General features: G+C 44.0%; 1 protein-coding gene across 1 annotated transcript in view; it reads right to left on the reverse strand.

Annotated features, from left to right (window-relative positions):
- Positions 1–27,528, reverse strand: part of LOC144504123 (contactin-associated protein-like 5) — a 922,207-nt gene that overhangs the window by 422,182 nt on the left and 472,497 nt on the right. The window contains exons 9-11 of the mRNA XM_078229299.1: positions 27,370–27,519; positions 18,051–18,222; positions 2,617–2,723 (exon numbers count right to left, since the gene is read on the reverse strand). Coding sequence (XP_078085425.1) covers positions 2,617–2,723; positions 18,051–18,222; positions 27,370–27,519 — 429 coding nt within the window. The remainder of the gene's footprint in view (positions 1–2,616; positions 2,724–18,050; positions 18,223–27,369; positions 27,520–27,528) is intronic.

The following is a 27,528-nucleotide window of genomic DNA, read 5'->3' on the forward strand; positions in this document are numbered from 1 at the left end:
GTTCTTTGATGTTTAAACATATATCTCTGCACCACCTTATACATTCCACTGAAACATCGGAATTCACAGTCCCCCTTCCAGACCTCGGACATGCACAAATACAGAGTGGAGGGGAGCATTAACCATTCATTAACACTGTAGAAGAATTCAGTATACCACTGTCTCACCCATTATATTGTCCTTGCAAAATGCAATGAGGAAAATCTGCCTGAATCCAAAATATTTTGAAACCACAGAGATGGCAGCCCAGCTCGATGGATTTGGGCAGGGGAAGATTTTCAATATCTATGTACATTTGACTCTCAAACAAACACCTTTTCCCTCAAAGACTGCAGTTCCACTTTTGGCAAAAAATATATAAATTAGAAATGCACACTTGGCGGCACGGTGGCACAGTGGTTAGCTCTGCTGCCTCACAGCATCAGGGACCTGGGTTCGATTCCCAGCTTGGGTCACTGTCTGTGTGGAGTTTGCACATTCTCCCTGAGTCTGCATGGGTTTCCTCCGGTTTCCTCTCACAGTTCAAAGATGTGCGGGTTAGGTGGATTAGCCATGCTAAATTGCCCCCTCGTGTCAGGGGGAGTAGCTAGGGTAAATGCATGGGGTTATGGGGATAGGGCCTGGGTGGGATTGTGGTCGGTGCAGACTCGATGGGCCGAATGGCTTCCTTCTGCACTGTAGGATTCCATGATTCTATGAATTGGCACAAGGAAGATCTGATAGTGTCAGAGATATACACCATTAAATGAGACAGAAAAAGGTTGTAAGTGTGAGAGGCTGGATCTAGCTATCCGCTTTCATCACCATTTGGACTGGTCTGGAGTGAGCTGGGAAGAGTGAGTGAGCAGAGTGAACTGTGTAATGAATCAGTATTAAATTCAATGGATCTTAAAGAATTTTTTAAAAAACAAGCGGTGATGGTGTTACCAAGAACCTAAGCGTTAATGAGGTTACTATGGGTACCAGGGCTTGATGGTTTGAGTTATAAGGAAAGGCTGGATAGATTGGAACACTTTTCCCTGGAGCACAGGAGGCTTAGGGGTGATCTTATACAGGTCTATAAAATAATGAGGGGCATAGATCAGCTAAATAGTCAACATCTTTTCCCAATGGTAGGGGAGTCTAAAACTATAGGGCATAGGTTTAAGGAGAGATCCTTAACTGATCCGAGTGGATCAGTTGAATCACACTTGAAGTGAAATATTCATGCTCACCCTAGCCAAATTCAAAGTGCTAATCTTGTGATCCAGGTGGACTTCATAAAACACTTTGGAGTTTCTGACCTGAATTGTAACACAATACTTTGCCTGACTGAAGGGATGAAGCAGAACAATTCATCTTAATCCATTAGTAATTTGCACTAACATCTTCCTCAAGATTACAATTCAACGCTCTTAATTAAAATGGGGACATTTGAACCGCTAGGGTTGGAACTATCAACATACAAGTTAAACTGCTCTTTTTGGCAACAAAAACATAGAAACATAGAAAAACTACAGCACAAACAGGCCCTTCGGCCCACAAGTTGTGCCGAACACATCCCTACCTTCTAGACCTACCTATAACCCTCTATCCTATTAAGCTCCATGTACTCATCCAGGAGTCTCTTAAAAGACCCTATTGAGTTCGCCTTCCACTCGCCCACCACCCTCTGTGTGAAAAACCTACCCCTAACATCTCCCCTGTACCTACCCCCCAGCACCTTAAACCTGTGTCCTCTCGTAGCAGACATTTCCACCCTAGGAAAAAGCCTGAGAGTCCACCCGATCTATGCCTCTCAACATCTTATACACCTCTATTAGGTCTCCTCTCATCCTTCGTCTCTCCAAGGAGAAAAGACCGAGCTCCCTCAGCCTATCCTCATAAGGCATGCCACTCAATCCAGGCAACATCCTTGTAAATCTCCTCTGCACCCTTTCAATCTTTTCCACTTTCTTCCTATAGTGAGGCTACCAGAACTGAGCACAGTACTCCAAGTGGGGTCTGACGAGGGTCTTATATAGCTGCATCATTATCCCCGGACTCCTAAACTCAATCCCTCGATTGATAAAGGCCAGCACACCATACGCCTTCTTAACCACCTCCTCCACCTGCGGGGCCAATTTTAGAGTCCTATGGACCCGGACCCCAAGGTCCTTCTGATCCTCTACAGTACTAAGAGCCTTTCCCTTTATATTGTACTCCTTCATCCCATTTGACCTACCAAAATGGACCACGACGCATTTATCTGGGTTGAAGTCCATCTGCCACTTGTCCGCCCAGTCTTGCATCCTATCTATGTCCCTCTGTAACTTCTGACATCCCTCCAGACTATCCACAACCCCACCAACCTTCGTGTCGTCGGCAAACTTACCAACCCATCCTTCCGCTTCCTCATCGAGGTCATTTATGAAAATGACAAACAGCAAGGGTCCCAGAACAGATCCCTGGGGCACACCACTGGTGACCGACCTCCATTTAGAAAAAGACCCATCTATACCCGCTCTCTGCCTCCTTTGGGAAAGCCAGTTCTGGATCCACCGGGCAGCAGCCCCTTGGATCCCATGCCCTCTCACTTTTTCTTCACTGCATCTTCATATTCTAAAGAGAAAAATAAGTAATGCCAGTGATACTTACAGCTGTGGCAAGTCTCCCCTGTATAGCCAGTCCCCGCACAGTCACAGTAAAAGGTACTCCAGGACTGCGAGCATTCGCCACCATGTTCACAATAATTTGGTAAACACCTATAATTATAAGAGTTGACAGTATAATTGCCAATCTTGGTTCCACCAATGTCACAAGTATCAGAATAAATCCAAATAGAAAACAGACAATGAATCCACTGGCTGGTCCTGACCAGTAGTACATCGTGTGCAAAAAGAAAGTAGCATTAATTATATCCCTATCAGCAATTGTTCTCCTGATTAGTGACAATTTTATATTTTCCTTAGCTTGTATCAAAATGTTGGGGGAGTCAGCTGTGTGAGAACAAAGAACAAACAAAGAACAAAGAAAATTACTTCACAGGAACAGGCCCTTCAGCCCTCCATGTGCTGCCTATGTGAACTAAAACCCCCTACCCTCCCGGGGACCATATCCCTCTATTCCCATCCTATTCATGTATTTATCCAGGCGGCCATTAAAAGTCGCTATTGTGTTTGCTTCCACTATGTCCCCCGACAGCGAATTCCAGGCATCACCACCCTCTGTGAAAAATACTTACCTCGTACATCTCCTTTAAACCTTGCCCCTCACACCTTAAACCTATGCCCCCGAGTAATTGACTCTTCCACCCTGGGAAAAGCTTCTGACTACCCACTCTGTCCATAACCCTCATAATCCTGTAGACTTCTATCAGGTCACCCCTCAACCTCTGTTGTTCCAGTGAGAACAAACCAAGTTTCTCCAACCTCTCCTCACAGCTAATGCCCTCCATACCAGGCAACATCCTGGTAAATCTTGTCTGTACCCTCTCCAAAGCCTTTGGAGAGGGTACAGAAATTGGAGCTAAAGATGTAAACAAACACTTTTGAGCCAGATTTAGCTGCTAAAATAACAGTGCTTGAATGATGCACATCAGTATTAATTGGCAAAACCGACTGGACACTTGTGGCAAGGAAAAGAGATACCCAGCAAATTGTGAATCGCCATAAGTTGTTTCACGCTTAATCCCCTCAGGATTTTCTCATCAATTTCTCATCAAACTCACTGGAGAGGGTGAACTTTCATAATTATTGGTAAATTACCCTTTCAACAGCATAACCGTTAATGAAAGGATTGCTATTGACAAATCCCCACCATTAATATCCTGGGGTTCAACATTGACCAGAGGTTTAACAAGACTCGTCAATTAAAGATGTCAAGGAATGTGGGGATAGTGCGGGGAAATGGCTTTGAGGTTAAAGATCAACCATGATTTAGTTGAATGGCAGAGCAGGTTCGAGGGGCCGAATGGCCAACTCGTGCTTCCATTTCCTATATTCCTATGTAAGTACGGTAGTTACAAAAGTTCTTTGGCAAGCAACTCACTCTTTGATTCCCTAAAGATTTTCCAAAGTCAGGAGTGTGATGGAATACTCTCCACTTCATGGGTGAGTGCAGCATCAACAATACTGAAGAGGAGAAATATCATCCAGGTCAAAGTTGCCCATATAATTGGCATCCCATCCAACACATTAAACATTCATCCCCTCCACCCCATGCACTGTGACTGCAGCACTTTCTATCTACAAGATGTAGCCTCGCGATCCGCAAGAGCATTTCCCAAACCTGCGACTTCTTTCGCTTCGAAAGACAAGGACCAGAATGTTATGGCCGTTCACGCCGGTGCGATTTTCCCATCCTGCTGCAGTGAATGGAGATTTGGCTGGCTGCCAAATTCTCCGACCTCGTTGCAGTGGGAGTGTGGCGTGAATGGCCGGTAAGATCACACCCAAAGGCAATATGTACAACCTGACCAATCGCTTCCTTTCTGAAAAAACACTTTTGTTCCCTATTGCATTCACACACACACGCGTGTGCGCACACACGCACACACACAATTATTTTCTCAATTTTCATGACATTTGCATTTCTTTCTTTTTAATCACTCTGTAGGTGGATTGTACCAACACATAATAACACACCTACCCATTCCACCACCTTGCCTCGTCATGTTCTTCTTTGCCTGTCTCTTAATCTATTATCATCAATTTTACAGAAAATAACAGCCCATTTTTCCTGGCGACTCCTGAATAATGTGCCCAGAGTAAGTCATTTTCTCATCATCATCATCACTTCTCTCTTCATGCATTAGTTCAAGGCCTCTCACATTAGTCATTCTTCTTGCCCAACTAATTTTGAGCATGTCTTTTGGATCATAACTCAAACGCCTCCGATTCTTTCATTATTTTAGCATTCAAGGTCCTATTTTTACAGCAACACAACAGCCTGCATAGATTTAAACATCCTGCTTAATACTCCCTGATTTTACACTTGTGCAGACATTGCTAGCTATTGTTGAGGTCCTTAAGCCAGCCTCCAGCCAAATAATCACCAGGAGAAAAAGTTGGGCTGAATCTTGTTGAAAAAAAACCATAACAACAGGTTAATAGCTATTATGAATGCTCAGATCGATCAACAAGTTCCAAGAATTAAGAATGCAACATGGGTTCTGAACTTATTCTCACAACCCTACGTTTGCTGTGCATTTCACCGCTATACCTACCGCTAATTTTTAAGAACTTGCCGCACTCAAACATAAGTTGCCCATTAAAGTTGCCACAAAAAAGTTACGGTTAGTCATTAAGTTTTAACAAGATAATAGTTAATGAAATGTAAAACAACCTCCCTGGTCCAAAGAGGAAACAATCAATACTATTCAATTTCATTGCTGCAGGCAGTGAATTATTCTTTGAGATATTAAAAAAATACTTTTTAATTGTGTCACTCACTGGTCCCTGCCTATGAATGCCTGCTGCTTCTAGCAAGAATACAATGAGCCACTTTACGAGCTTGACTGATTATCGTAGATTGTTGCTGCAGCTTTTAGCACATTCTAGAAGAGAGCTTGGGAGCCTGTAGTTCCCTATTGTTTTCTCCACAGCAACACCTTGGCCAATCAATGTCGACTTGCCAACCAATCAGCATCCTTTTCTCCTGTAGTATAAACTGTGGTGATCATTTGAAATTTGGCATTCTTGTGCTTGCCCTGATGAGTGCAAGATGAAAAGTTTCGACAGGATGTCTTTCTTTTCAGTAATAATGTATCAAAGTGCATTCAGCTCCTCACATAAATGTTATTGGCTAAAGTTTGACACCAATCCACATAAGTAGATAGCAGGGCCAGTGACCAAAAGTTTGGTCAAAGAATTGGGTTTTAAAGAATGTCTGTACACAGGACAAAGATGGGGAGCTTTAGGTAGGGAATTCTAGGGCTTTGGGCCAAAGAGCTGATGGTGATATTTGAATGTCCATGGGACTTATTCTATTTATTAACTAGTGTCACAAGTAGGCTTACATTAACACTGCAATGAAGTTACTGTGAAAATCACCTATTCGCCGCACTCCAACGCCTGTTCGGGTACACTGAGGGAGAATTTAACATGGCCAATACACCTAACCAGCACGTCTTTCAGACTGTGGGAGGAAACCAGAGTACCTGGAGAAAATACACGCAGACACAGAGAGAATGTGCAGACTCCGCACAGACAGTGATCTAAGCCGGGAATCAAACCCGTGACCCTGGTGCTGTGAGACAGCATTGCTAACCACTGTGCCACTGTGCCGCCCTCAAGAGGGTAATTACTGGTTAAATGCTATGAACATTGCTTGTCCCTAGTAATCAACCGTGATATTTCCTTTTCTCTTTTAACGCCACCTTAAAGCAATTGTCATTTAAGACCTCTTAATTCTCCATTTGGTAACCAGTGTGATGGCATCAGCAAATCACACCCAATTACTGCAGCTCCCAAGAGTTTGTCCATTCTATTAAGGCTTGTCCTTTTATGTTTCATCAGTCTCCACTGAGGCCCTGCTGACTTTAATCAAAACACCAACACAACAACGGTTCGAAGTGAATTTACTTAACCGCTTTCAAGCAAGGACATTGCACTGGAGTACATCTGCTATTTAAAGTGTATATGTTTGTAAACTCGGTCCCATGAGGGGATCAAAATGGCCTTTAGATTTTCATCTGCCTTCAGATTTCTTTATTGAGCATTTTCGTATTTTTGTTCCTTGTGGTTTGAAGAAACAGTTTCTTCGATGATGGCATAGTTTTCCTTTGGGTCTCCAAGACTATCTTTCAGATGCCAGGTAAAAGGGTCCACAGGAATGTGTCAATACATGTAGGGGTGTGTATAAATATCAATATGTCTCTACGTTATTTTTATTTTCAACATTTCTAACAAGGAATGTAGATCGAATTGGGTTAAACCCTATCCTTAGAAGGTCTCTTCTGGCATCGCTGTAGGGAGTAGTGTGAGTGAAGTTGATTTCTGTAATATAAAAGAAAATCTCTTGCTATAAAGCATGCATTAAAGTCCTTTACAATGAAGCTATAACTTTTGGAAAAGCACTGATGGGGAGTAACAGCGCAGTGTGAAGATAGGGGGTCTACCACACCTGTTTGACCTTCATTTTTGAACAACAGGGTGGTCAAAAACATGAGAGGGACATTCTCTCTTCCATCTTCTTCCGTCGGGAAAGAGATACAAAAGTCTGAGGTCACGTACCAACCGACTCAAGAACAGCTCCTTCCCTACTGCTGTCAGACTTTTGAATGGACTTACCTTGCATTAAGTTGATCTTTCTCTACACCCTAGCTATGATTGTAACACTACATTCTGCATTCTCTCATTTCCTTCTCTATGAACGGTATGTTTTGTCTGTATAGCGCGCAAGAAACAATACTTTTCACTGTATGTTAATACATGTGACAATAAATCAAATCAAATTGCTTCCAGTGGGAAGATGACCATTAAGAGAAAGGTACAAAGGAAATGGCTGCAATCTTACCGGCCGTTCATGCCATGCTCCCGCTGCAGCGAGGTCAGAGAGTTTTGTGCCGAGGCAAATCTCCGTTCACTGCAGCAGGATGGGAAAATCCCGCCGGCATGAATGGCCGTAACATTCTGGCCAATCTCTTTCCTGTTAGAGAAAGAAAGAGACCTATTGTTATCTCTGAGACCCAGTACGGTGAACAGAATAGGAAAGGCATTTTCAAGGTTCTTCATTAAAATCCATGCACATAAGTATCAAATTTGAGGTTAATAGGCACTACTCTGTGTTGGTATTCAAAATGAATATCTCACCAATATTCAATAAAATGTCCTTGATAAATATATTACAGACGCTGGCTTTACAAATCAGTTTCAAGGATTCATCCAACAATGTGCTCCAAACAGAGCAGTTCGAAAACCAATGAATCAAATTGAATGACTGGGTTATAGACAGAGCTAGAAGACCATAAGATGAAGGAGCAAAGCAGGCCATTTGGCCCATCGAGTTTGCTCCGCCATTCAATGAGAACTTCACTGATTGAAATCGCAGCAGCTTTCTTTTGACAAGAGCTACGTAGCAGCTGCTCAGTCCCCCAAGGTTTGGAGCATCAGCAAAGTGAATGAACTGAGCTCAGCCAGTGCAACCAAACCACTGAACCTCTAACCAAACCACTGAACCTCCAACCAAACCACTGAACCTCCAACCAAACCACTGAGTCTCTAACCAAACCACTGAACCTCCAACCAAACCACTGAACCTCCAACCCAACAACTAACCTCCAACCAAACCACTGAACCTCCAACCAAACCACTGAACCTCCAACCAAACCACTGAACCTCCAACTAAACCACTGAACCACCAATCAAACCACTGAACCTCCAAACAAACCACTGAACCTCCAGACAAACCACTGAACCTCTAAATCACGGATAGATGGATTCCTGATTGGTAAGGGGATTAGGGGTAATAGGGATCAGGCGGGTAAGTGGAACTGATCCACTTCAGATCAGCCATGATCTTATTAAATGGCGGGGCAGGCTCGAGGGGCTAGATGGCCTACTCCTGCTCCTATTTCTTATGTTCTTATGTTCTTATGAACCTCTCACCAAACCACTGAACCTCCAACCAAACCACTGAACTTCCAACCAAACCGCTGAGTCTCCAACCCAACCACTGAACCTTCAACCAAACCACTGAACCCCCAACCAAACCACTGAACCTCCAACCAAACCACTGAACCTCCAACTGAAACACTGAACCTCCAATCAAACCACTGAACCTCCAACAAAACCACTGAACCTCCAACCAAACCACTGAACCTCCAACCAAACCACTGAACCTCCAACTAAATCACTGAACCTCTAACCAAACCACTGAACCTCCAAACAAACCACTGAACCTCCAACCAAACCACTGAACCTCCAACCAAACCACTGAACCTCCAACAACAATCCACTGTGAGAGTGTCAACACCATCACAGAAAAGGGTGAAATCTTTAACATCCCGAACATGATGTTGGGGTGGCACAGTGGTTAGCACTGCTGCCTCACAGCACCAGGGACCCGGGTTTGATTCCCGGCTTGGGTCACTGTCTGTGTGGAGTTTGTACGTTTTCCCTGTGTCTGCGTGGGTTTCCTCCGGGTGCTCCAGTTTCCTCCCACAGTCCAAGGATGTACGGGTTGGGTTGATTGGCCATGCTAAATTGCCCCTTAGTGTCAGGGGGACTAGCGAGGGTGAATGCATGGAGTTAGGGGATAGGGCCTGGGTAGGACTGTGGTCGGTGCAGGCTCGATGGGCCAAATGGCCTCCTTCTGCACTGTAGGATTCTATGATTCTACAATTTGCAACAACACAAAACTGAAGGCAAGGATTGACATTGATACAAAGTCTAGCATATTGCCAGGACAAATGCTATAGGAACGAGACCCATATGCATCACCGGGCCCCAATACCCAGGTGGTCCTTATGGACTATGGTGGACAATCCAACCGCATGGAAGGTGTGGCCATTCCCATACTCCAGTGCACACAGGGCAATTTCAGGCATCATATTGTCAGCCAGAACATGAGGCCACTGCTCGGCCTTGGGACAGCATCGCGCTGGGGCTTATGTAATTTTATCCAGAGGTTTATGCCATGACCAGACCCCAGAAACGAGAGAGTACAAAGACCTCTTCAACTGTGGCCTCACTAGTAAACTACCAGTAATTTACCACATGAGATTGGATGACTCATCATCACCAACAGTTTGTGTTCTAAGACTACCAACAGTCATGGAGCAGAAAGTAGTCAATGAGCTTCAGATGACGACACTGGATGTCATAACAACCATTAACAAGGACATAGAATGGGTTTCGGTCATGGTAGTTACAGTAAAGAAGGGTGGTATGGTCAGGATATGCGTCACTTGTATTACAACAGTCTATTTACTGTTGGTCTGACTCATTCGATAAACCATGTAATTTTCAGTGAAGGTTGGGGCACTCAGTTCCATTATCCCACTGTTTGATGCACATTGCATTTGTCCCACTGCTCCCCTTGAAGGACTTTAGGATTTGACCTCTCAACTTCCATGGTTTCTGAGGTCTTTGACCTCGCTATTTGTCAATCACTGCTTTGTATGACTGAAGATTTGGACTGAATTAATGGGTGCATTATTTTAAAATCGCGATGCACGAACTGTGATCCAACTCTGCAAACTTTAACAATCCAATGTCCAAATAAGAACACTTTTTTGGGGGGAGGTGGCGAGAGTGAGCGGAGAGAGATGAGCCAGTGCAATTGTATTTTAAAGTGCTAAGATTGTTTGACATGCACAGTTGATTTAATCAATTAATGCTGTGTTAATTGTGTACATTTCAAATAAACCAAATCATTACATTATCTATTGATATTTTAATTGTTAAAATAATTTGAACATTCCAGAGCAGCTATTTAAATTGCTAATTGCTCCTCGATGCAAATCACTATTCTGTTCATAAACAACAGTAGAGAGACAGAGAGAGAGTGAGAGAGAGACAGAGAGAGAGTGAGAGAGAGACAGAGAGAGAGTGAGAGAGAGACAGAGAGAGAGAGTGAGAGAGACAGAGAGAGAGCGGGAGAGCTAAATTTAACACTTCGAGCTTCCTAATAGAGAACTGACCTATCACTGTAAACCAGTGTGAAGTTTGTCTTTGAGTCCATTGGAGCTGTTGTACTTAATGTTTAAACCTCACATGAGGCTGTGATGTTACAGTGCTGTTAAAATATCGCTTGTCTTTGTTTTTCCCCTATGAATTCTTGGGGCATTCTGTTTTATTTTTTGTTGAAACAGTTAATTTAACAGATAGTTAAGTCATTTGATCTAAGGAGATCCATCAAAGATGCCAAAATACTGTACCAGACCAAACGAGAGCCCGAGACTAGCCACATGGACTCCCGTCGACAATGGCAAGGTCTGCAAGACATAACAGGCTACAAGATGAAGGTATGTAAAATTGCCGGCTCTGCGCACCCCTCCCCGATGAGCTCAATGCATTCTATGCCCGTTTTGAGCAAGAGGTCAGCGAGTGCACGGCCTCCACCCCGGAACCCTCGGATGAACTGGTACCCGAGGTCACCGTTGCAGATATCAGAGCAGCCTTCTCGAAGGTCAACCCCACGGAAAGTGACTGGCCCGGATGGGGTAACCGAACAAGCACTCGGATCAGGGGCATTTGCAGACATTCTCAACCTCTCTTTACAACAATCTGACGTCCCTATCTGCATCAAGAAGACGACCATCATCACGGTACCAAAGAAAATCCGAACAGCGTGCCTTAATGACTATCATCCAGTGGCTCTGACATCAATTATTATGAAGTGCTTCGAAAGGTTAATCATGGCACGAATCAATTCCAGCCTCCCGGACTGCTTGGATCCACTACAGTTCATCTACCGCCACAACAGGTCCACAGCAAACACCATCGCTCTGGCCCTGCACTCAACCCTGGAACACCTAGATAACAAGGACACCTATGTCAGATTCTTATTTATTGACTACAGCTCAGTCTTCAACACCATTATTCCTACAAAACTCATCTCCATAATCCATGGCCTGGGTCTTGGCTCCTCCCTCTGCGACTGGATCCTGATCTTCCTAACTCACAGACCACAATCAGTAAGGATAGGCAACAAACCTCCTCAGCGATCATCCTCAACACTGGTGCCCCACAAGGCTGTGTCCTCAGCCCCCTACTAATACTCCTTATACACCCATGACAAATTCCCCACCAACTCGAGTTTCAAGTTTGCTGATAACACCACTGTAGTGGGTCCAATGTCAAATAATGACAAGTCGGAGTACAGGAAAGAGATAGTGGGGTGCATTCTCCCATCCTCCCCGTCACGGGAATTGTAGTGGGCGGGGTAGGGGGGGTGGACCATGCAAAGGTCCATTGACATTGGGTGGGATTCTCCGGTTATGAGGCAAGCACGACCGGAGAATCCCACCCAAAGAACCGAATCCAGGTCCCTGGCACTGCGAGGCAGCAATGCTAACCACTGTGCCACCGTGCCGCCTGCAGTCTGCAACCCGGTTGACATAAACACCCTTTTACATGGCATGAAACTTGGGTCATTGTGTTTTGGCTGTTGCCCAGGAGAGTAAATGGTCCACTGGGGTGAATCATGCTTGATATTAGTTCAATGGAGCGACTGGTATACACTGGAATTGAGAATGGACGATGTGTATGGAAAATAGCCCAAAAATGCCAGTGGTGTCCAATGGAATTGGATCAGTCAGAGTAAATGAAGTGACTGATGCATGTCACAATGGATCAGGCACAAAATTACTATTAAGTAGTCTCCACAACACCAAGTTAAAGTCCAACAGGTTTATTTGGTAGCACGAGCTTTCGGAGCCCCACTCCTTCATCAGGTGAGTGCAGGATTTGTTTCACAAACAGGGCATACATAGACACAAACTCAATTACAAGATAATGGTTGGAATGCGAGTGTTAACAGGTAATCAAGTCTTTACAGGTGCAGAAATGCAAGTGGAGAGAGGGTTAAGCACAGGTTAAAGAGATGTGAATCGTCTCCAGCCAGGACAGTTCGTGAGATTTTGGAAGCCCAGGCAAGTTGTGGGGGTTTCAGGTAGTGTGACATGAACCCAAGACATGAACCCAAGAGCACACGACAGTGCAGAATCGCTGAGCAGAAACTAATAGCCAAGTTCCGCACACATGAGGACAGCCTCAACCGGGATCTTGGGTTCATGTCACAATATCTGTAACTCCCACGACTTACCTGGGCTTGCAAAATCTCACTAACTGTCCTGGTTGGAGACAATACACACCTTTTTAACCTGTGCTTCACCCTCTCTCCACTCACATTGTCTGCACCTGTAAAGACTTGATTACCTGTTAAGACTCGCATCCCAACCATTATCTTGTAATTGAGTTTGTATCGATATATGCCCTGTTTGTGAAACAAATCCTACACCCACCTGAAGAAGGGGCAGTGCTCCGAAAGCTCGTGCTACCAAATAAACCTGTTGGTCTTTAACCTGGTGTTGTGAGACTTCTTACTGCGCCTAGCCCAGTCCAACGCCGGCATCTCCACATCAAAATTACTATTGACCAATAACATATGGACACAACTTCCTCCTTCCCGTATAACTGCCAGGATGCATGAGGTGAAAATAGGAGCAAATTTGACTTTTCACAAGCCAGCATAGAGCTGCCTGAATCGGATTACTAATAACTTGGCGTGGTTCAACACTTCCCTAGTGAAGGCGCTGGCTCACAAAGACTTCAATACTTTATTACAGGGTGAAGTACCAACAGCCAATCAACTGATAATGAATATGTCAGTCAACCTCTTCCAACACTTCAGATATCATTATTGCAAGATAATGATGCAATTTATTACAAAACATCAGATAATGATCTTCTCAATGGCTTCGTAATAAAGGACCCGCGTGCATTCAGCAAGAGATATTTCAAAACCCTCCAGTACCAGGAGTATTTATTTAAAGTGACAAAACATTTTAATTCTAGCTGTCTATTTCTACAAGTAGATTTGAAAAGCTGATTTATTCTGCGTGTGCAGTTAGGGTTCTCTCTCAAGAATTGCAAATACATAAAGCAAACTAATCCAGAAAGAACAATTGAGAAAGGAAATGCAAATGCTTTCACTTATCCAACACATTATCAAATCTTTAAACATCTCAAAGTGCTCAGCAGAGTTAATTGTATTTGAAGTGGACTGACTGATATTTACATAAATGGGGCAGTCATTCCATGACGATAAAACCACACATTTTTTTGTCGTCTCAGCTGATGGTGTACATGAATAAGCCACTCAGGCAGCCAAATGCTCCTTTGGGTAGGACCAACTCAACGATTAGAAGATAGACTATCACTGATATCTTGCTGGTGCTGACATCTGTGGGATGTATTATTCATTCAGTTAAAGCTCATTTATTAGTCTCAAGTAGGCTTACATTCGCATTGCAATGAAGTTACTGTGAAAATCCCCTAGTCGCCACAGTTCGTCACCTGTTCAAGTACACGGAGGGAGAATTTATCATGACCAGTTCACCTAACCCGCACCTCTTTGGACTGTGGGGGGAAACCAGAGCACCCGGAGGAAACCCCCACAGACACAGGGAGAATGTGCAAACTCCGCCCCTTCAAGGATGTGGACATTGCTGGCTCGGCCAGCATTTATTGCCCATCCTTAACAGGCCTCGAGAATGTGATGGTGAGCTGCTTTCTTGAGCCGCTGCAATCCACGAGGTACACCCACAGTGCTGTTAGGGAAGGAGTTCCAGGATTCTGACCCAGCGATAATGAAGGAACGGCGATAGATTTCCAAGTCTGGATGGTGAGTGGCTTGGAGGGGAACCTCCAGGTAGTGGTGTTCCCTGCTGCCTCACAGAATCAGGGACCCGGGTTCGAACCACGGCTTGGGTCACTGTCTGTGGAGTCCGCACATTCTCCCCGTGTCTGTGTGGTTTCCTCCGGGTGCTCCGGTTTCCTCCCACAGTCTGAAAGAGATGCTAATTAGATGCATTAGCCATGCTAAATTCGCCCTCAGTGTACCTGAACAGGTGCCGGAGTGTGGCGACTGGAGGATTTTTGCAGTAGCTTCATTGCAGTGTTAATGTAAGCCAACTTGTAACATTATTAACTAAGTAAACAAACTTTTCCCATATTTCTGCTGCCTTGGTAGTGGTTGTGGGTTTGGAAGGTGCTGTCTCAACAGACCTAGTGAGTTCCTACAGTGCATCTTGTAGATGGTAGACACGGCTGCCACTGTACATCATTGGTGGAGGGAGTAGATGTTTGCAGATGGGGTGCTAATTAAATGGGCCTCCTTTGTCCTGGAGTTTCTTCCTTCTGTGCCATTATTGTTGGAAGAGCTTTCAGCCTAAGAATGCTCGCCTTAAACCTTTCTACCGTCCCATCTTCTCCGTTAATAAAAGGTGTCCTCAAAGCGATTATACTGACCAAACATTCAGTAACCAGATACAAAGTCCTTTTTGTTAGTTCATAATCTGCCTGTTCTTCAAGAGGCTATGGAAGCTGTGTCAAAGAAGCAAAATGCAAGTGTCGATGGCACGGGCAGCACGGTGGCGCAGTGATTAGCATTGCTGCCTCACAACTCCAGGGACCCGGTTCAATTCCCGGCTTGGGTCGCGATCTGTGTGGAGTCTGTACATTGTCCCTGTCTCTGTGTGGATTTCCTCCGGGTGCTCTGGTTTCCTCCCACAGTCCAAAGATGTACAAGTTAGGTTGATTAGCCATGCTAACTTGCCCCTTAGTGTCAGAGGGATTAGCAGGGTAAATACGGGAATTGGGTCTGGGTGGGCTTGTGGTCAGTGCAGACTCAATGGGCCAAATGGCCTCCTTCTGCACTGTAGGGATTCTATCGTATTGTCATTTTTTTGAATGCAAATGATGTAAAATAGTTGCATGTTAGTCTACATAACTACAGTTAGTGTACTTCTAAAGCATTGCACTTGAAGAATACAATGATTAATATATGATGGTTTCATGTATAATGCAGCAATCGAAGGGTCAATCATGTACACACTTTAATTTGGTTTCAATTAAATCTTCAATTGCAGCCATAATCACTGCATAAAGCACTTGGATGTATTTCAATATAAATTGGCACTGTATAAATGTTAAGTATTTATTATCATTATTATTAGTGTTACATCACATGTAATTGCTGTTCGCTGTGTGTTATGTATAAAAATAATGTTCAGGTACATTGCCAATACAAACTCTTATTTAGCACTCGCATCAGCCAGTCGGCAAGTTACTGCACAAATCATGTTTCAGCCTCTAGTGAAAGCAATCAAATGGTCTATCACGACTCAAAGCTCAATCGGAGAAAAACAAGGTCACACAATTTCTCACACCCAATCTGAACCCTGCAACGGTGAATAATTGACATACACGCAACTCATAAAACTACCACAGGGCCTTCCATCCACAAGAAGGTGAACCTCCACTGAAATTACAGTTGTTATGGGGTTGTTATGTCAGCTGCACATGAACAGTGCTTTATTGCACAAGATAAACAAAAGCAAAACCACAAGCCTGTGGTGAACACAAACAGTTCCTTACTGGGACAATGCTGTAATGGACCCACTCAGAAGCCTGCTTTATAAAAGGTTCGGTGTACGAGTTCCATCTGGTAAGGTAATTACCAATCAATAGGGAGCTCATATTACAAAGAACAAAGAAAGTACACCGTTGGCACAGTGGTGAGCACTGTTTCCTTACAGCGCCAGGGACCCGGGTTCGATTCTGACTTGGGTCACTGTCAGTGTGGAGTTTGCACATTCTCCCTGCGTCTACGTGAGTTTCCTCCGGGTGCTCCAGTTTCCTCCCACGATCCAAAGATGTGCAGGTTAGGTGAGTTGATCATGATAAATTCTCCCTCAGTGTACGCGAACAGGCGCTGGAGTGTGGTGACTAGGGGATTTTCACAGTAACTTCATTGCAGTGTTAATGTAAGCCTACTTGTGACTAATAAATAAACTTTTCACTTTTTTTAATGAACAGGCCCTTCGGCCTTCCAAGCCCATGCTGATCATGCTACCCTAACTAAACTAAAAAAAGCCTTCTTCCCTTACTCGGTCCATATCCCTCTATTGTCTCCCTATTCTTTTACCCATTCAGTTGCCTCTTAAACGTTGCTAATATTCCTGCTTCCACCACCACCGTTGGGCAGCACAGTAGCACAGTGGTTAGCACTGCTGCTTCACAGCTCCAGCGACCTGGGTTCGATTCCCGGCTTGGGTCACTATCTGTGTGGAGTTTGCATATTCTCCCCGTGTCCGCGTGGGTTTCCTCCGGGTTCTCCGGTTTCCTCCCACAGTCCAAAGATGTGTGGGTCAGGTTGATTGGCCATGCTAAAGTTGCCCCTTAGTGTCCTGAGATGTGCAGCTTAGAGGAATTAGTGGGTAAATATGTAGGGATATGGGGGTAGGGCCTGGGTGAGATTGTGGTCGGCACAGACTCGATGGGCCAAATGGCCTCTTTCTGTACTGTAGGGTTTCTATGATTCTATGACCTCCTCTGGCAGCGCATTCCAGGCACCCACCATTCTTTGCGTGAAAAACTTCCCCCACACATCTCCCTTAAACTTTCCCCCTTTTGCCTTGCACCTGTGCCCCCTTGTGATTGACACTTCCATCCTTGGAAAAAAACTCTGACTATCCACCCTGTCTATGCCTCTCATAATTTTGTAGACCTCTATCAGGTCTCCCCTCAGCCTCTGTCTTTCCAGTGAAAACAATCCTGGTTCATTCAACCTTTCCTCATAGCCAACACTCTCGGGACCAGGCAGCATCCTGGTGAACCTTCTTTGCACTCTTTCCAAAGCTTCCACGTCTTTCTGGTAACGAGCTGACCAGAACTGCGCACAATACTCCAAGTGTGGCCTAAGCAAGTTTTTATATAGCTGCAACATGATTTGCCAACTCTTATACTCAATTCTATGAGTCCTATAGGGAGGTCAATCAAGGATTCCCCATGCAAGTCCAGGAGGTTATCACAGTTACGACGATGCTGCATTTGAATTAATTTAGGCCAAGAGAAAAAGGGGGCAATCAAAATAAATAAGCCAAGCTCCTGGCACTGATCCAGTGATCTTTGCCAATGGCAGGATCAGATTTCATTGTGATGTCCTTGACATGCTCGGTCTGAGCATTGCCACCTGAGCAGGGTGATGAAACACGACAGAGGGTCTGTGGAACAGCACGGAAACTTACGTTGGACCCTTCAAACCGGGTCCAGAAAGCTCAGCAGCCAAAACTGAACTGTGATATCAAAACATTAGCATTGGCGGTTGATATATTGCTTATAACCCCAAACAGCATGAGATTATCCCTCAGTAAAGTAAGCTGGTTCATGGTCATCAATCATTTAAATGAGTCCTCAGAACCGTTTGAAAGCCGGGCACCTTTGTTCCTGCTTATACACTCTGATGTGGCTCAGAGAAAAGACAACACAATCTTTAAAGAAGCACGCGTTTGGACCAGGAACATTCACCCAGATGTTTAATTTCATTCAGTTGTTCATTATTATGGAAGAACATATAATTACCTGTCCTGGATACCACACAGATCAATGTGGAGGTCAGAGAAGTTTCCCTGCAAGCCTTGTTGCACCAGATTGAGATCCACCACTTGGTTGTCTATCAATATAAGCCGCATGCAGCCTTCAAACGCACTGAAGGGATTTAAACAATCAGCAGCAGTGACATTTGCAGGGCAACCTTTGAAGGAAAAAGAAGCACATATTACAGCATAAAATATAGGAACAGTATTAGGCCATTCGGCTCATTGAGTTTGCCATGCCATTCGATCATGGCTGATATGTTTCTCAACCCCATTCTCTCACTTTTTCCCCGTAACCTTTGAACCCTCTATCGATTAAGAACCTTTCTATTTCTGTCTTAGTTATCAGCAAGATGACAAGAACTGTTCGCAAATATACAGTGGCACAATAGGGCAGCACAGTGGCACAGTGGTTAGCACTGCTGTCTCACAGCGCCAGGGACCCGGGTTCAATTCCGGCCTCGAGTCATTGTTTGTGTAAAGTCTGCATATTCTCCCTGTGTCTGCGTGGGTTTCCTCCGGGTGCTCCGGTTTCCTCCCTCAGTCCAAAAATGTGCGGGTTAGATTTATTGGCAATGATGACTTGACCCTAGTATCAGGGGGATTAGCAGGGTAAATATGCGGGGTTACGGGAATAGGTTGGGATTGTGGTCGGTGCAGAGTTGATGGGCCGAATGACCTCCTTCTGCACGGTAGGGGTTTTATACCATCTTACCATGTTGTTGGGTCAGAATAAATCATTCCAGAAAATGCCAGCTGGAAACACTCTGGGCAGAATTTTCCGGCTGTTCACCTCAGTGGAATTCTCTGGTTCCGCTGCAGTGAATGGGGGTGTGGCTGAGCGCCAAATTCTCCACTTTCGCTTGCAGCAGCAGTAGGGCGTGAACTGCCAGAAAACTCAGGCCTCTAACTTTATTGTAACATATTTAAAATTATGAGAACACTCTCCAGCACTTGCTTCTTTCCATGCTGCTTTCTCCTAGATTCAGATCACGTGACTACTTAGTGTCACAAGTAGGCTTACATTAACACTGCAATGAAGTTACTGTGAAAATCCCTGAGTCGCCACACTCCGGCGCCTGTTCGGGTACACTGAAGGAGAATTTAGCATGACCAATCCACCTAACCAGCACATCTTTTGGACTGTGGAAGGAAACTGGAGCATCTGGGGGAAACCCACACAGACACAGGGAGAACGTGCAAACTCTGTACAGACAGTGATCCAAGCTGGGAATCGAACCTGGGTCCCTGGTGGTGTGAGGCAGCAGTGCTAACCACTGTGTCACAGTGCCATCCACACAGTGTCATTTTATAATAAAATTTATGATAAAGCATTTTATAATAAAACACAGTGTCATTTTACATGACGATACAGAGTTCTACCTTCCTGTTTCAAACTCCATTCTCTTGTAACTGACTCCATCCCTCTCCTTGGAAACAGTCTGAGTCTAAACCAGTCTGTTTGTAATCTTGGTGCCGTATTTGACCCCGAGGTGAATCTTCAACTACATTGTCATGTCATCACTAAGACTGTCTGTTGTTACCTCTATAATTTTGCTCCTTTTAGCTCATTCATGTCTTTGTTACCGCTGAACTTAATAATTTAATGCACTTCTGGCAGATTCTACCCTTGTGTTCTACCCTCTGTAAACCTGTGACCATCTAAACTTTGCTGACCCTGTCTTAATTCACAGCAACTCGATGCTGAATCCAAGCTCATTCACTTATTACCCCTTGTGCTCTCTAACTTACACCGAATCCTGGTCAAACAGTGTCTTGATTTTTAAACTCTCTTCCTTGTCCTCAAATCTACCCGTGGTTTCACTAACCCTCCTTATTTCTGTAATCTCCTCCAGCCCCAAAATCCTCCATGATTTCTGTGTCTATTTTTTAAAGTTCATTGACACGATGTGGGTTTCGCTGGCTAAGCCAACATTTACTGACCATCCCAGATTGCCCTGGAGAAGATCGTGGTGAGACCGTCAGACGTAGGAGCAGAAATAGGCCATTTGACCCATCGAGTCTGCTCCACCATTCATGCAATCATGAGTGGTCTGAAACGATAATCCTCAACTCCACTTTCCCGTCTTGTCCCTTTACCTTGAATCCCTTACTAATTAAAAATCTGTCTCTGTCAGCGCTGTGGAAGGGAGTTTTGAGTTAGCTCGCAGATTCACAGGCAGATTTTTAGTTTTTAGTAACAGCTTGAAGGGCAAGGGTTAAAATGATTTTTTCCTAACAAGATGACGTTGGCAGTTTGCTCATGAATGCAGTAACAAAAGCTCAAATGAATGAAATATGATTTTTAAGTATTAAGTGTTCATATTCTAAAATATTAATTGATCTATTTAATATATTAAGTGTATTTTTAACATATAATATATTTGTTCGCCTCAGTCAAAAATGTGAGTGTTACAGAAATAATTATCGAAGTTCAAGAGTTCAATGGCTAAAATCCATGAGTCAGCAGAATATACAATATAGTTTCCGGTCCCTGGACAGACGTTGAAGCAATAATAAGGCACCTATTGTCCAAGACACAGAAAGTGTCATTCCTTGGGCCCAGAAAGGACACTATCAGATTATTTTGGCAGAATGCCTATGGGAATGGTAATTGGGTACATAGCAACGAGGAAATGAGTCTTGCCAGAGGGAAGAGATCCGGTTTTTGGACGGACAAACTGAGATAATCTGTCATTATAGAAATCATATAAATCATAGAATCCCTACTGTGCAGAAGGAGGCCATTTGGCCCATCGAGTCTGCACCAACCACAAATCCCACCAAGGCCCTATCCCCAAAACCCCATGCATTTATCCTGCTAATCCCTCTAATCTACATATCCTGGGACACTAAGGGGCAATTTAGCATGGCCAATGCACCTAACCCGCACATCTTTGGACTGGGGAGGAAACCGGAGCACCCGCAGGAAACCCACACAGACGTGGGGAGAACGTGCAAACTCCACATAGACAGTTACCCAAGCTGGGAATCGAACCCAGGTCCGTGGGACTGTGAAGCAGCAGTGTTAACCACTGTGCCACCGTGCTGCCCTGTCATGTTTTGGACTGACATATTAACATGAAATGAAATTGAATTTAAGCTAATTAAAGGGAATATCTTAGATAAGCAAAAGGTGTAACTCTATTGCATTTTGACTTGGTGCCTCAGATCTTTGGAGACATCTTGCAGCACTGATCCAGAACTATTCGACCATCTGAAGGCCTCCCATGGCCGTAGGTTAATGTATTTTCTGCATTGTATGATTTTTCATGTTTTTAAATAAATTTTAGTTACATCTTGAGCAGAGACTTTGTCTTTGCGAGTTATATTTTTTAAGTTTTCTTAAGTTTTTAAGAAAATCAGGCCATCATCAAAGAATCCCCCACTACTATATATTTCCTAGTCTGGATGGTGACTGGCTTGGAAGGGAATTTGCAGGCGGTGGAGTTTCCATGCATCAGTCCCTCTTATCCCTCTAGATGTTAGCAGTTGTGGGTTTGCCTATGGAGCCTTGATGAGTTGCTGTAGATGGTACAGACTGCTGTCATTGTGAGTCGGTGGTGGAGAGAGTTAATGTTTGCAGATGGGGTGCCAATCAAGGGGCTGCTTTATCCTGCATGGTGTTGAGCCTCTTGAGTGTTGTTGGAGCTGCCTTAACCCAGGCCAATGGAGAGTAATCCATCACACTCCTGACTTGTGCCTTGTAGATGGTGAACAGGCTGTGTGGAGTCAAGAGGTGAGTTACTTGCTGCAGGATTCCCAGCCTCTGACCTGCTCTTGTAGCCAGGGTATTTATAAAGGCTTGTCCAGACCGGTTTCTGGTCAATTGTAATACCAAGATGTTGATAGAGTTAGTTCTGAATAAGTATCCCAAATTTTTTATCACATCGGCATTTATGGACATGCCTTCAGTTACCAAGGTGCTAAGCTCTGGAACTCCCTCCCTACACCAATCACTTCTCGACCTCGCTTTCCTCCTTTAAGACACTCCATAAAACCGACCTCTTTCACCAATATTTCCTTAGATGGCTAGCTGTGATATTTTGCTTTACAATGTTCCTTGGGATGCTTTACCATGCTAAAGGCACAAAACAAATATTATTTATTGATGGTGTTGTTATTGTCCAGTTCTTTATCCTGCTCCTTTTCATACCTGATTCTCCAGCTATATTTATAACTCGAGGGACTTCAGTTTTTCAGTCTAGCTGAACCTCACTTCAATTTGACTAGACAGACTCTGTCAAAACTTATCCAAGTAGGCAGCTTGGCAGTATGGTGTCACAGTTTTAATTTCACTTTAACAGTTGGAGGCATTACAAGTGTTGGCATTCAATCCCCATTAAAAACGTGACCTGATCTACATATTGGAAAGGATCCAATCTTTTAAATCAGTAATAAACTGCTTACAAAGCTTTATTGCACATTTGCTGTCAATTATATTTCCACTGATGATAGCACAATTGTTTCCTTAGAAATTACGGGTGGAATTTTCCATTCTGGAGACTAAGTGCTTTCTGTGGCAGATGGGGAAGTCAGAGTATTGGAGGCGTACACGGTGGCACAATGGTTCGCGCTGCTGCCTCACAGTAGCAGGGACCTGGGTTCAATTCCCAGCTTGGGTCACTGGTGGATCCATGGCGGGTTGGCCATGCTAAGGGCGGCATAGTGGTTATCACTGCTGCCTCACAGTAGCAGGGACCCGGGTTCGATTCCCGGCTTGGGTCACTGTCTGTGCAGAGTCTGCACTCTCTCCCCGCGTCTGCGTTAGGTGCATTGGCAAATGCTAAATTCTCCTTCAGTGTTCCCAAACAGGCACTGGAGTGTGGCGACTAGGGGATTTTCACAGTAACTTCATTGCAGAGTTAATGTAAGCCGACTTGTGACACTAATAATTAAACTTGAAACTTTAAAAAGCCTTGGGTGACTGTCCGTGTGAAGTTTACCCGTTCTCCGCGTGTCTGCGTGGGTTTTCTCCAGGTGCTCCGGTTTCCTCCCACAGTCCAAAGATGTGTAGATTAGTGGGGAAAATACATGGGGTTACAGGGAATGGGTCTGGGTTGGATACCCTGTTGGAGAGTCGGTGTAAGTTCGATGGGCCAAATGGCCTGCTTCTGCACTGTAGGGATTTTATTCTATAAAGTCCAGCTTCAATTCCTGCCTATTCTGAATTAATTGGCTTGAGAAAGAGCAATGGGGAATGAACTAGAATCAACCTCAGTATTCCCAGACTAGCGAGGAGAAAATTTATTAAACAGTTCCCAGTGGCCATTGTTAACCATGAACTCCTGCTAAATATTTTGACGTGGAGATGCGCTGCTCCGAAAGCTAATGGCATTTGCTACCAAATAAACCTGTTGGACTTTAACCTGGTGTTGTTAAAACTCTTAAAATATTTTGACACCAGATTGGACCTGTCTGCAATAGCCTTTTGGTGTTGAACACGCCACTTGTCTGTTCTCACACATGCAGACTGGACACCATCCCCAAAGCCTGCAGTTGCCCAGCATATTAGTCACAAGACAGGTCAGGGGGAATAAGGAATGGAAGTTAAAACAGTGGCCAAGATTTTTACCACGCCTCCCACCTGGTGGAATGTTACCCTCCCACTGAAGTAAACAGCAATTTAAATGGCCAACCACATCCACCAGGGGGAGACATATTGTGGGGGGGACATAAATGTTTTGGCCATTGACTTCCATCAGCAGAAAGTACTCTTGACCCCGAAGATGTGTATTCGCTCAAGCATTTGGAACTCTGGCCCTCATAGATTATTGTTAGGTAAGGTTATCAAGTGTTGCAAAACTAAGGTTGGTGGATAGAGTTGAGATGCAGAAAAGCCATGATCTCACTGAATGGTTAGAGGGGCAGAATGGCCCACATCTGGTTGTTTCACAGCTTGGGATGGCTGCTACTCTGCCCAAGGCCGCAAGAAACTAAAGGGTCGTGAGTGAAGCCCAGTCCATCACGCCAACCAGTCTCCCTCCATTGACTCTGTCTACACATCCCACTGCCCCGGAAAAGCAGCCAGCATAATTAAGGACTCTCAAGCACCCCGGACATATTCTCTGCCACCTTCTTCCGTCGGGAAAAAGATACAAAAGTCTGAGGTCACGTACCAACCAACTCAAGAACAGCTTCTTCCCTGCTGCCATCAGGCTTTTGAATGGACCTACCTCACATTAAATTGATCTTTCTCTACACCCTAGCTATGACTGGAACACATATTCTGCACACTCTCCTTTCCTTCTCTATGAATGGTATGCTTTGTCTGTAATGTGCACAAGAAACAATATTTTCACTGTATACAAATACATATGACAATAATAAATTAAATCAAATCAAATCAAAGTCCTCTCTCCTGCTGTGGTCCTCTAAGCTTTTACATCAGTGTGCGTTGATGTCTCAATTACCATTTTTAGACCCCAATGATTAATTTTCAAATACTTATATTTGTGTCATAGAGTCATAGAGTCATAGAGGTTTGCAAAATGGAAACAGGCCCTTCGGCCCAAATTGTCCATGCCACCCTTTTTTTTTAAACCCCTAAGCTAATCCCAATTGCCCGCATTTGGCCCAAATCCCTCTCTACCCATCGTACCCATGTAACTATCTAAATGCTTTTTAAAAGACAAAATTGTACCCGCCTCTATTACTACATCTGGCAGATTGTTCCAGACACTCACCACCCTCTGTGTGAAAAAATTGCCCCTCTGGACACTTTTGTATCTCTCCCCTCTCACCTTAAACCTATGCCCTCTAGTTTTAGACTCTCCTACCTTTGGGAAAAGAAAATGACTATCTATCTGATCTATGCCCCTCATTATTTTAAAGACCTCTATAAGATCACCTCTCAGCCTCCTACGCTCCAGAGAAAAAGTCCCAGTCTATCCAGCCTCTCTTTATAACTCAATCCATCAAGTCCTGGTAGCATCCTAGTAAATCTTTTCTGCACTCTTTCTAGTTTAATAATATCCTTTCTATAATAGGGTGACCAGAATTGAACACAGTATTCCAAATGTGGCCTTACCAATGTCTTGTACAACTTCAACATGACATTCCAACTCCTGTGTTCAATGTTCTGACCGATGAAACCAAGCATGCTGAATGCCTTCTTCACCACTCTGTCCACCTGTGACTCCACTTTCAAGGAGCTATGAACCTGTACCCCTATATCTCTTTGTTCTGTAACTCTCCCCAATGCCCTACCATTAACTGAGTAAGTCCTGCCCTGGTTCAGTCTACCAAAATGCATCAGATCGCATTTGTCTAAATTAAACTCCATCTGCAATTCGTCAGCCCACTGTCCCAATTGATCAAGATCCCGTTGCAATTAGAGATAACTCTCTTCACTGTCCACTATGCCACCAATCTTAGTGTCATCTGCAAACTTACTAACCATGTCACCTATATTCTCATCCAAATCATTAATATAAATGACAAATAACAATGGACCCAGCACTGATCCCTGAGGCACACTGCTGGTCACAGGCCTCCAGTTTGAAAAACAATTCTCTACAACCACCGTCTGGCTTCTGTCAAGAAACCAATTTTGTATCCATTTAGATACCTCACCCCTGATCCCGTGAGATTTAACTTTATGCAACAACCTACCATGCGGTACCTTGTCAAAGGCTTTGCTAAAGTCCATGTAGACAACATCAACTGCACTGCTCTCATCTACCTTCTTGGTTACCCCTTCAAAAAACTCAATCAAATTTGTGAGACATGATTTTCCACTCACAAAGCCATGCTGACTGTCCCTAATCAGTACTTGCATCTCTAAATGCCTGTAGATCCTGTCTCTCAAAATATCTTCCAACAATTTACCCACCACAGATGTGAGGCTCACTGGCCTGTAGTTCCCAGGCTTTTCCCTGCAGCCCTTTTTAAACAAAGGCACAACATTTGCCACTCTCCAATCTTCAGGCACCTCACTTGTGGCTATTGATGTTCAAATATCTTGGCTAGGGGACCCGCAATTTCCTCCCTAGTCTCCCACAATGTCCTGGGATACACTTCATCAGGTCCTGGGGATTTATCTACCTTGATGTGCTTTGAGACTTCCAGCACCTCCTTCTCTGTAATATGTACACTCCTCAAGACATCACTATTTATTTCTCCAAGTTCCTTAACATCCATGCTTTTCTCAACAGTAAATACTGATGAGAAATATTCATTTAGGATCTCACCGATCTCTTGTGGATCTGCACTTAGATTACCTTTTTGATCCTCAAGAGGCCCTACTCTCTCCCTTGCTACTCTTTTGCCCTTTATGCATTTGTAGAAGCTCTTTGGATTCTCCTTTGCCTTATCTGCCAAAACAATCTTGTGTCCCCTTTTTGCCCTCCTGATTTCTCTCTTAACTCTACTCCTATACCCCCTATACTCTTCAAGGAATTCACTTGATCCCAGCTGCCTATGCATATCATGTGCCTCTTTCCTCTTCTTGACCAGGGCCTCTATATCCCGAATCATCCAGGGTTCCCTACTTCTGCCAGCCTTGCCCTTCAGTCTAAGAGGAATGTGTTTACCTTGAACCCTGGATAACACATTTTTGAAAGCTTGCCACTTACCAGACGTCCCTTTGCCTTCCCACAGACTCCTCCAATTAACTTTTGTAAGTTCCTGCCTGATACCATCAAAATTGGCCTTGCCACAATTTAGAATTTTAACTTTGGGCCAGACCTATCATTCTCCATAGCTACCTTAAAACCAATAGAATTATGGTCACTGGTCCCAAAGTGATCCCTCACTAACACTTCTGTCACCTGCCCTTCCTTATTTCCCATGTTAGTTTATTTTTGCAATTCTCCCCCACCCATCATCTTTGCTCTCACCATTTATTCTAGATAATGATACGTTCCCCCTCTTTCTCTATTTCCTGCTTGACTTTCCACCAACCATAAAAAGCACCTTCTGCAAGGCTTATTATGCACTGCATAAGGACACTGCATAGCCGAGTGGAGATTTATGCCACAAAATCATTCTGATGATTACATTTGAAGATACGTCCAACTCATAAGTACATTAAGTATTATTTATCAGTTACACATTGTACCTGTCTTGTGAAAGAAAGGAAGATTACAGGCTGAGTGCATGGTTATCTATATTGCATGAAAACAGTAGCATTTTAAATTAAAAAAATAGCTGGTTATGTGTTTTCAGTGTCAAATCTCTAAGAGATAAGGTTTAAATTCTAAGAAGCATTCTGCGGTGCTCCATAGAACACCAAAGGGAGAAATTGTAGGCGTTAGAAGTAAATTAGCTGTGAAAAAGGTACACCAAGCTGATAAAACACCTACCTCCAAAATAATAGCTGCTCCCGGAGTATATCTGCATCTGTACGGTTGAATGAAAGGTGGAGGCAGCATTGTTATCCAAAATGATGCTGACCCGATTCCTTCTGGCATTCAAATTTATAGAGTGCCACAGTCCGTCATTTAGTTTGACACCTAGAAAAA

Source organism: Mustelus asterias, chromosome 14 (assembly GCF_964213995.1).
Source record: "Mustelus asterias chromosome 14, sMusAst1.hap1.1, whole genome shotgun sequence".
In the NCBI taxonomy this organism is placed as follows: Eukaryota; Metazoa; Chordata; class Chondrichthyes; order Carcharhiniformes; family Triakidae; genus Mustelus; species Mustelus asterias.